The sequence below is a fragment of the Danio aesculapii genome, chromosome 3 (assembly GCF_903798145.1).
Source record: "Danio aesculapii chromosome 3, fDanAes4.1, whole genome shotgun sequence".
Classification (NCBI taxonomy): Eukaryota; Metazoa; Chordata; class Actinopteri; order Cypriniformes; family Danionidae; genus Danio; species Danio aesculapii.
In genome coordinates, this window is record NC_079437.1 from 50,834,525 (window position 1) to 50,845,656 (window position 11,132).

General features: G+C 36.4%; 1 protein-coding gene across 1 annotated transcript in view; it reads left to right on the forward strand.

Annotated features, from left to right (window-relative positions):
• ppap2d (phosphatidic acid phosphatase type 2D) overlaps positions 1–10,560 on the forward strand; it is a 72,392-nt gene extending 61,832 nt beyond the window's left edge. The window contains exons 4-6 of the mRNA XM_056454204.1: positions 516–573; positions 2,809–2,985; positions 8,159–10,560. Of these exons, the coding sequence (XP_056310179.1) occupies positions 516–573; positions 2,809–2,985; positions 8,159–8,260 (337 nt within the window). The 3' untranslated portion in view covers positions 8,261–10,560. The remainder of the gene's footprint in view (positions 1–515; positions 574–2,808; positions 2,986–8,158) is intronic.
• Positions 10,561–11,132: the final 572 nt, after the last annotated feature.

The window sequence follows — 11,132 nt, forward strand, 5'->3', positions numbered from 1 at the left end:
GTAAGCTTGGAAAACAATTTTGGAGAATTATATGTTTCCCCATTTAGACAGAATGCCTGAGCATACTACCCGAGAGGCTTTTCAAAAATGGCTGCCGAGTGAAATTACTTGCCTTAAAGGAACTTTGCTATAGTATCGATAATCAGGATTCATTGGTACTGAACTCCAAAAATATGGTATCAAGCCATCCCGCCATCTTGCATTGCGCAATTAGATAAATTTGACAGTTCTTTATAATTTACCCAAAATAAAACACCTAAGACTTTAGGAACCGCTCTATTTATGATGACTTGACAAACTGCCTAGGTTGGGGGCTTACTAGATTTTGGAACAGAGTTTAAATCACATAGTTTGTTTTATGGATATACGGAGGAATTAATTTATAATAACATATATGCTTGTGATTGCCTAATATAACATCATGCAGTCAATATTACGGGCAGTGCAGTGGTTTAATGATTTGTGAGATTATGACATTTGGTTGGTAATATTTCCCTTCTGCTCTTCCTAAACAGAAAATCCTTCTTCTCGGGCCATGCATCTTTCGCCATGTACACCATGCTTTACCTGGCAGTGAGTATCTCCGTGTGTGGGCATGTTTACCACAAGCACACTCATACAGTCAAACTCAAACACAAGTCAGGGTAGAGCTGAACGCCTGTGCTTGCTGCCGGATGCCGCGGCGGAGCTTTACTGCTGTCAGCTTTCACTTCCCATCCCTGCCATGCGGGAGAAATGCCAAAAAATTCCTACTGACAAGAAAGTCTCTCAAACTTCAATTCACACAAATGCACACAAATACACTCAAACTGAAAGAAGAAGGCTCTGAGAACGCAAAAAACTCCCAAAAGGCATCTTGCTTCAAGCAGAAAAGAAAGGCTAGAGTGAAAGAGGGAATGTTCTCCAGAGGCCTGATGAATAGATGAGTGGAGAGAGGGAGAGCGAGGGAAAGCTATCCGAAGACAGAGGAGGCCTTGTTTAGTTGTGGGTTGGGTCCGGGAGGGGGGAGCTTTGGCCTGCTGAGAGATAGACAGGCTTCTTTCAGTTAAACCCCTCTCTCCCGTTCTCTGTTATGGCCTGGGGAAGGGGCACAATAAGGGGGGAAAAATGACAAAGCACTCGCAAATGATCATAAAGCTTGACATTCAATAGCATTCGCATTTCTCTTTCACGCAACTGCCCCACAAACTTTATCAGAATTTACTCTGCCTTGTGTGCCAATCACGTTTAGAACGGAGGGAACAGAATTCGCCCCGCTGTGTAAAAACAAGCTATTTTCTGCCATTCATCTGATTCAATTCACGGGCCTCTGGCTGCTCTAAAAGCAGGAGAGCTCTTCAACTCTCATTAGAGAGCACTGGAGAGAGAACATGAACAGAGTGAGGGAAAAGCCTATAGAAAAGCCGTGCCAGGCTCTTTGTCCTTTCTGCCTGTTTTTCTCTCTGGTGCATCCAATGGCTGCACTGTTCAGGCTCAGCCCTGCCTTGCATGCCTGACCTGCGGCCACATGGTCTGGCTCTGCACACCAGCTGCTCCAGGCATTACAGCAGGAAGCCAAACACCTGTGACAGGGGTGATTGGAGGGGTATGAGGACCCTAAAAGTTTGGAATGTTTCTCAGTCCCTGGTGTGACATCAATATCCATAAACTTCATCTACAGCCAATGCTTATGCCGTGCCAACTGACCCCATAATTTCCTCCTGACATTCGTTGTGTAGTTAAGCTAGCTTGTGTGTGTGTGTGTGTGTGTGTGTGTGTGTGTGTGTGTGTGTGTTTTCTTTCTTTTTTTTTTTTTTTAGTAAGGGCTATTTTGAAAGCTAATTGCTGTATCTGAAAGCTTTAAAAAGCTGCCTTCAGAGGTACAAGCTATTTTCTGCCATTCATCTGATTCAATTTACGTGATCTGATACAATTCTGATTCAAATAATTAATGATTACTTGTGCGGCCTGGTACCAATTGATCCACGGACCCATATTGGTCCGCGGCCCGGTGGTTGAGTCTGCAATTTTACATAGAGTTAAGAATCAAAACAACAACGGGGAAGTATATGCTGCTATTTTGGAAGAGGAACAAAGTAAAAGGCAGAAGAACCAACGTGTGGGACCATTGAAAGGGGCAGAGTTTAAGCCAGAGGTGTCCAATCCTCCCACCAGGAGTGGGCTGAGGTTCTCAAGAGTTTAACTCCAACAAGCTCATACATACTTCCATGTGACTTCTAGTGACTCTGAAGACCTAGATTAGCTATTTATTGTGTTTTTTAAGGTTGCAGCTAAATTCTCCACAATTAGGTCTTTTATTCCTCATTTAAGTTGACAAAATGACTCAAAAAATGCCTCATATGTCAATAGAGATATATGTTTTACCAGAAGTTTCAGCTGCACTGAAAAACAATTGGCTTCTGGCTTCAATTTTAAGTTGAATCTAGTTAACTTTACAAGTCATTTAAACTGCACATCAATTAAACTTAGATTTAATACATGGAATTAAAATTAGTTTGACTTTAAAATTTACTTACTAAAATTAACAAAATAATATGTTGTCGTGACTCTATGATCATATCCTTGACTACAGTGTATGACGTTTTGATATAGCTTTGAGGATGGTTTATCAAAGATTGCTTTATGGTATATAAAAAGATAAAGGTTAGGTTTATTAGCCAACTTCTTGGAGGTTTTTCAGAAATGTGTCATCAAACGTTTAGGAAGGTCAAACACACACACACATACACACACTGTAACCTTTGTTTATCAGTCTGCACACTCTTTTATCAGCTGAAATGTTAATAATTCCTAAAACTTCCTGTGCAGTTCTACCTGCAGGCACGGTTGTCATGGCAAGGGGCACGGCTTCTACGACCGTTGCTGCAGTTCATGTTGGTGATGTTGGCAGTGTACACAGGACTCAGTCGCATTTCAGACTACCGCCATCACCCCACTGATGTCTTGACTGGCTTCCTGCAGGGAGGACTGACTGCTTACTGGGTGGTAAGAATCATGTCACCACAAGCTCTCGACCGGGGCTTCTCAACTCTTACTCTCAAGATCTACTTTCCATCAAAGTTTAACTCTAATGTTGATCAAACTCACTCAGCTTTAGCCTTATAGATTTTACAAGGTTTACAAAAGGTTACAAGATAATACAACAAAGAGTGGAATTTTTCATTCCGAATATATATATATATATATATATATATATATATATATATATATATATATATATATATATATATATATATATATATATATATATATATATATATATAATAAATTTTTTAAAAGTGCAATATGTAAGTTTGACACCCACTGGTAGAACTAGGTATTGCACCCCTAGTTCAAAACACACACAAGAGCAGCTTGCCAGATTGATGACACCAACAAAGGTTGATTTAAATCCTGATCTAAATAAAAGCAACGGCATAGAAGGAAGACAGAAGGAATATTTTCCTTATTAAAAGGAGTTTTTGTCCTAACCAACACCTGAAATTTATATTTTTAAAAAATCTTCTATTTCTTGCAGCTGAACAATAGAAAACTATGACAATGATCATCTCAGATACACCTCATGTGCTTCAAATGCTACTAATGTGACTTTGAATGCCATTTTACAAGACATTTATTGCCATACTACTTAAAGCAGCAGCAGATAGTTCACCTCAGATCTTGAACTCAACTGCAAGAACTGCAAGCCAACAACTATCAGTGATTCATCTACATTAAATAATGTTAAAGAAGTTTAATATGTATTAATTAGATTATAAACCTTACCATTTCATTGTAGTGCAGTGAGTGCACTATTCTGTGCAAGGACAGGGGGTTACAATGTAACCTGCTCACCTAATATGTACGTGTGTAATATTTATGTTATTTGCTATTTAATAACCATTTCATGTGGAACTCTGAATCCGAGTGTCATTTCGGAGTCTGGTACTGTCCACCAAAGGTTGCGTTTCGGTCATGTTGTGTTGCGTTTCAGTTGCGTTTCGGTCGCATGCGTTGAGAGCCTTCCTGACTGAATGAAATACACGTTTTTTCACCAAAGCAACCAGGGGTGCTGAAATATAACTGGCTAAACTGGCATTGGTTGGGTTAAATGACCAAAACAAAGACAGCTGTTCTGACATGTAACACATATATTTTCAAAGCAGAATATCTGACTTTAGCATTGTTTTTCAGATACTTAGCATATGTCTTAAATATCTGCAAACATATTATGGCCTTTTTATGCTTTAGAAGAGTAAAAAAATTACATACAACACCTTTAATAATAATAATAATAATAATAATAATAATATTCCTCTTTCACAGATGAAAATGATTCCGAACAAAGCTGCAGCAGAACTTTTGAACAATTTAGACAATGATTTATCCATCCGTTATTACAGTGGACAATTTTACCTACTAAATGCAAAGCAAACACAGTCTTGTGATAACTCTTTAACTGTCATTACTTGTTTAAAATAGTAGCTTATCAGGAGAGTATGCAATTTCAGGTACAGCACAACACTTGCTTTTTTTATAAATAATTTCAGATTCAAATAGATCATTTGAATGATTGATTGAATGAATGAAGATCCCTTCAGACTACATTATTTTAATTGTTGGTTACAGCAGTCAGACTATCCGATTTTTTTCTAGATAAAATCTTGACTTGTCATGGGTACCAAATATGACAGACTACACATTGCTTTGCGATCGATCATCATGTGTTGTCTTCAACGTGCATTCTATTATTAAGAAGCCACATAAAATACAATTACTTCCCCATAGATACAGTTGAAGTCAGAATTATTAGCCCCTCTGAATTATTAGCCCCCCTGTTTATTTTTTCCCCCATTTCGGTTTAACGGAGAGCAGATTTTTTCAACACTTTACTTAACATAATATTTTTAATAACTAATTTCTTATAACTGATTTCTTTTATCTTTGCCATGATGACAGTAAATAATATTTGACTAGATATTTTTCAAGAAACTTCTATACAGCTTAAAGTGACATTTAAAGACTTAACTAGGTTAAATAGGTTATCTAGGCAGGATAGGGTAATTAAGCAAGTTATTGTATAATGATGGTTTGTTCTGTAGACTATCAAAAATTATATAGCTTAAAGGGGCTAATTTTGACCTGAAATTTATTTTAAAAAGTTGAAAACTGCTTTTATTGTAGCTGAAATAAAACAAATAAGATCTCCAGAAGAAAAAATATTATCAGACATACTGTGAAACTTTATTATCTTTGTTAAACAAATATATTTTAAAAAGAAAGGGGTAATTTTGGTAAAAGAAAGGTAATAATTTTGACTTCAACTGTATGTATGTGTGTTTCTGAAGAAGGTCAGTAGATAAGTAGATTCATTCTGTGCCTGCAAAAAGCACTTTTGGAGTTGCAAAAGTGGTTTCCCAGCAACGGCTGGAGACAAACATTAAGTGCCTACGCTCTCGATTGCCAACATTTTATTTTTAATTCTGTTATGGTAATCGCTCAATGACACATCATACAGGCAAGCATACTCTTATCATAACTTCTAAGGCTTTCTTCTATTTCTTCTTCTAGCACAGTCCTCTCTCTTTCGTTTTGCAATTTTAAAAACTGTGTACGGAAGAGATTCTGTGCTCCCATTGGTCAAAGTCACCCATGTGATGGTTTTTCGTGGACGATAAATAAACAAAAATGTAAACATGCTTGACTTTCTGTATTGATGTTGTGAAGTGTCGCAGACATGATACCAGTTGTTGTGCCCTGACACACTACAGTACATGGGAAAAAAAAAAAAACTATTGCATCTTAGGTCCCAACACCAATTTGTCATTTAAAAATGCCCACTCAAACCCTACCATACCTCTACCTCATCTCGTCATCACCTTCTGGCAGTATAGTTCTAAAAAATACCCATGTACTAACCCTTATGTACTGTTGGGGATGTTTTCATCCACTCTGGGGTGATTTTGAGTCTTAATTTGGCCATAACATTTTCAGTTTCAGCTAGCTGAATGATTTTTGGTGATGAATCTTATTTTAACATATATTTTGATCACAGTCTTGGACATGTGAAACAACAATGCCTTTGATGCATTGCTTTTAATAGATTTTTATTTTTATTCTCCCTAATTTATTGTTAGTGGCTGTTTTTTCCGCATTGACTTCTATTATAACCACATTTTTTTGATTACAAAACCATGACACCATATAATCATGCATTTTTAATTGTTGGTGGTTTTCCCTGTTGGTAAGTGGTAAAATTTGTAATTTCTACTGTTAATCATCAGTTGGCACCATTAACCCTTTATGACCCGTTACCACTGAGTCATACAGTAGGGTATGGTTCGGTATGGGTCTCCTTAATCAGGCTTGCATTTCCACTGCCAAAAGGGTACCAATGGTATCCTTTTGGTACGCCTGGTGTACGACAGAAAGTTTCAGTCGACGTCATTCTCGCTCTAGGAAATGTCTACAGTAAAGCTGTACGAGTTGTTCACATATCATATGAGAAGCACTTCTCACAAAACAGATGCTTTATACACATAAATACCTCTGTATAAATGTCCATTACTAACCTTTCTATGAACAGGATTTGATTATAACTTTCGATCAATGCAAAATAGCCTACTGTAGGCTGCAATAATATAAAACATATAAATAAATGCATCATATATGAACACATACAGCCCCTTGCAGTCTCCGATATGTTGCCAATTACAGAAAAACTATACACAGCATACATTTAGTCCTTATTTGGGTTAAAAAACAATGCACAACATCAGTGCAAACCTCTCATCTGTATCTTTAATCTTCACCAGCACATGTAACCTCTTGTTAGTAAGTAATTCCGTCATTCATAATAGTCCAAAAGGTGATGATAATAGTTAAACATGACAGTTTGTTCATGTTTTAGGTTGCTGAAAGAATTTCTCATTTGTTTTATCATGCGTCACTCTCACGTTTGTCTGTTTCTAAAAGGATCGAGTGTCAGAAGCACTTCAATAATCACACACACACACGCTATTAACATCAGCTCAAGAAGTTCGTTATTTCAAATATAGACATGCGGCAAGTTTTTATATGTATATATTATTACAGTGTAATATCTCCGCTTTGTATTTAAAAAAGGCGCTTCCTTTGCTTTTATTCTCTTAGCTTGTTTACGCGCTAGTGACGTATCTCTTTAAACTAATAGTGATCAGCTGCGCGTCTTGCTCTGCCTTTTGGTACCCTTTTGCTATGCTAGGTAGCCTTCCAAAAGGGTACCCAAAAAGTGCTATGGTACGGTACGCTTTTTGGTACCTTTTGACAGTGAAAATGGCCATAAAAGCGTACCGAACCGTACCGTACTCTACCACTCAGTGGAAATGGGCCATTAGATATCCCTGTGCAAAAAAGCTTAGTTTCTGGATTTTATATGGAGTATAACAGCAAATTAAAATGTGTGTATGGGTGTCTGAGTGTGTGAGAGTGACCTATGTGCACTTACCTTTATGTCTGAGAAAATCAAAATATGCATCTCGGCTCTCAGAACTACATGGAGTAAACAAAAACAAGGACTGTGTATTTACACACCATCAAATGTGGTTATAATGGAAGTCAATGTGGCAAAAACAGCCACCAACAGTAAATTAGGGAGAACGAATGAAAATCTAACAATGCATCAAAGCCAGTGTTGTTACTAATCGTTCACATATCCAACTCTGTGATAAAAGGTTAAAAAAAATCCAGTCTCACAATTACTTTTTATATTAAAAATACGAAATTTTGTGTGTTTTTTCACTAAATCAGGAACATCATTTATGAACTTGGCAGTTAAAGAGTTAAAATCCTGTAATTTTCTAATAAATTTAGTAGTTTTGATCAGGATGTTAATTAACAGATTTATGCAAAAAAAATGTAAAAATGTTTATCTGATGCATTTTACAGCAGTTTATTTCAGTGGATGTTTTCATCTCTAATATAACAAAAGGTTAGTACATCTGAACCGTGCACAAGGGTTAATATTAAGATATTATTTTTTTGTCAACATTGCACGCCCCTAGTCCAAGCGTTTGATTAATGTTAAAGCTAAACTCTGCAGGAAAGTGGACCTTGAGGGTAAACAATTGATGTACTCTAGTAGTGTCCTGTGAAATACTCTTTGTCTGCTCTCTTTAACATTTTCTCTGCTTGGTTGCAGGCCTTTTATATCTCGTCCATGTTTAAGACGTCTCGTCCAGACATGTCTCCAACAAGCTTGTCTCTGGAAAGTCCCCTGTCCAGCCAGCAGACCGTCTGCTAACAGACCTGCACGCAGAAACACCTGAGGGAGACTAATAGCGAAAGCACGAGTGATCGGGAATGGGACAAAGTACATGTTTGTGTCTTGACAAATCCTCAACCATTTCCAGCCCACCCTGAGAGAAGAACAGTTAAATATTATACATGTCTAACCCTTCGACAAACCCGTCCACAGTGTATCGACCCTCCATAGATAAAAGATATTTTTATATAAAAAGTTTATCCTTTATATTTTTGGAAATATGTTATAGTTGAAGCTGCTAATAATTGTTGTTTTATCATTGGTCACCTCTGTTCAGGCACAGAGATCCACACGTCATAGTGGTCAAACTCAACATGTCAAGCTTTCTGCTCATGTTGACTATTAGAGGCCCAGTCCAATCAAGTTGGACAAAATTAAATAAATAAATTATATATGTATATATACAGTATATAGACCAATCGCAACAACCCTTTATGGAGCCAGATCAGTCTCAAAACTAATACATTTACAAAATACAATTCAAAGATCCACAACACAATTCACATTCACAAAATACAATTTGAAAATTCAAAACACGATTCATAAACACACAAATCCAATTCGTAAATTCAATACACAAATCCAATTCGTAAATTCAAAACACGATTCATAAATGCACAAATCCAATTTGTAAATTCAATACACAAATCCAATTCGTAAATTCAAAATACGATTCATAAACACACAAATCCAATTCGTAAATTCAATACACAAATCCAATTCGTAAATTCAAAACACGATTCATAAACACACAAATCCAATTTGTAAATTCAATACACAAATCCAATATGTAAATTCAAAACACGATTCATAAACACACAAATCCAATTTGTAAATTCAATACACAAATCCAATATGTAAATTCAAAACACGATTCATAAACACACATATCCAATTTGTAAATTCAATACACAAATCCAATACGTAAATTCAAAACACGATTCATAAACACACAAATCTAATTCGTAAATTCAAAACACGATTCAAAAATACACAAATCCAATTTGTAAATTCAATACACAAATCCCATACGTAAATTCAAAACACGATTCATAAACACACAAATCCAATTTGTAAATTCAATACACAAATCCAATACGTAAATTCAAAACACGATTCATAAACACACAAATCCAATTTGTAAATTCAATACACAAATCCAATACGTAAATTCAAAACACGATTCATAAACACACAAATCTAATTCGTAAAATCAAAACACGATTCAAAAATACAAAAAATCCAATTTGTAAATACAAGACATGATTCAAAAACACACAAATCCAATTCGTAAATTCAAAACCCGATTTGAAAATACACAAATCCAATTTGTAAATTCAAAACATGATTCATAAATATGCAAATCCAATTCATTTGGTAAAATATTTATGATTGTTTACTTGTAAATTCACAAATTGTGTTTACAAATTGGATTTTGTAAATGTGAAGTGTTGTTGTGGATGTGTTAATTTCATTTTGTAAATATATTATTTTTGAGACTAATCTGGCTCCGTTCCCTTTGGCCTTAAACCACACCTCCTTTATGTCTGTTATTGGACCTGCCTAGACCACTGTTCTGGTGCGCTGTTGCACAATCATAGCGGTGCCGATTGTAGACACCCTCTGTTTATAAAAGCACAGATGCTAATGCTATTAAGCTTGTGTTGTATTAAAGTGGGCTAAACTTGTTCGTACTAACCACTTTCACTGCATGAGTGTGACTGAAAGGAGATTTTAAACCTCCTCGCGCCCCTCCGCATATTGAGGGCTAAATCGTGGCCTGACGCTCAGCGGACGGGGGGTTTTATACCTGTGTACTCTTTACTACTCATAGCACTTGAATTACTCTACGGAATCTAATTACTACAGATAATATTTTATATTTTGTCTTCTTTAATCAGTGTTTTACTTTCATCCTGCAGTCAGTGCCATTTGTGTTCGTCTTTGTGTTTATTTTTCCCCCAAATTATAATTATTCTGAATGAATGTAAATAAAACATTTTATAAACGCAGATTTTCAGAAGTATTAGCTCACGTTTTGTAAATTCTTGTTTTACGTGTTTATACAGTATATATATGTTTTATGTCCATCAGGTACACAGAGTTATTGTTGCTAATTGTTAAAGAGACTAGTGACTGAGCCACAGATTGTCAGAAAGCTATATTCTACTTATTTAGTTTCGTTTCATTTGTTGGTTTCCCCTGTGAACAGCCGGTAAGGCTGAAATAACCACTGTATTAATAAACCAAACCAATAAAATGAATGTTCAATCTTTGTATCTCATTTTTCCCTCCTCTATAATAGCAGAACTAACATTGCATCCACCCACACACTACACAACCCTTTTGAGTACAGGTGCTGTAAAATAGTTGATAATCATCTGACTGCACATCAGATAAATAATGTATCAACACAATTAACTTATACCTTGCTCAGCCTACAGAGAACATTAAAGATTATGTAATGGACTACATCAGCTGGATGTTCAAAGCAAGAGAAATAAGTGAAGTTTATTTATAAACTAATTACAGGAGGGTCATGTGCTTATGATTGTCCAGGGCTTGTCCCATATTAGCTAACACATGATTCACCACTCAGATGATTCCCAACTCACCATAAATAACCAGAGTTTTCATACCTCAGTCATCTTGATTTTGAAGAATCCCCTTTCCAGTCCTACTTCTCCTCCATTTTTCTAGATAGGGTGGCATGGTGGCACAGTGGTTAGCACTGTTGCCTCACAGCAAGACTGTCACTGGTTCAAATCGTTTCCAGGCCAGTCGACATTTCTGTGTAGTTTACATGTTCTTCCTGTGCTTGCCTGGGTTTCCCCCGGGTTCCCGGTTTCCA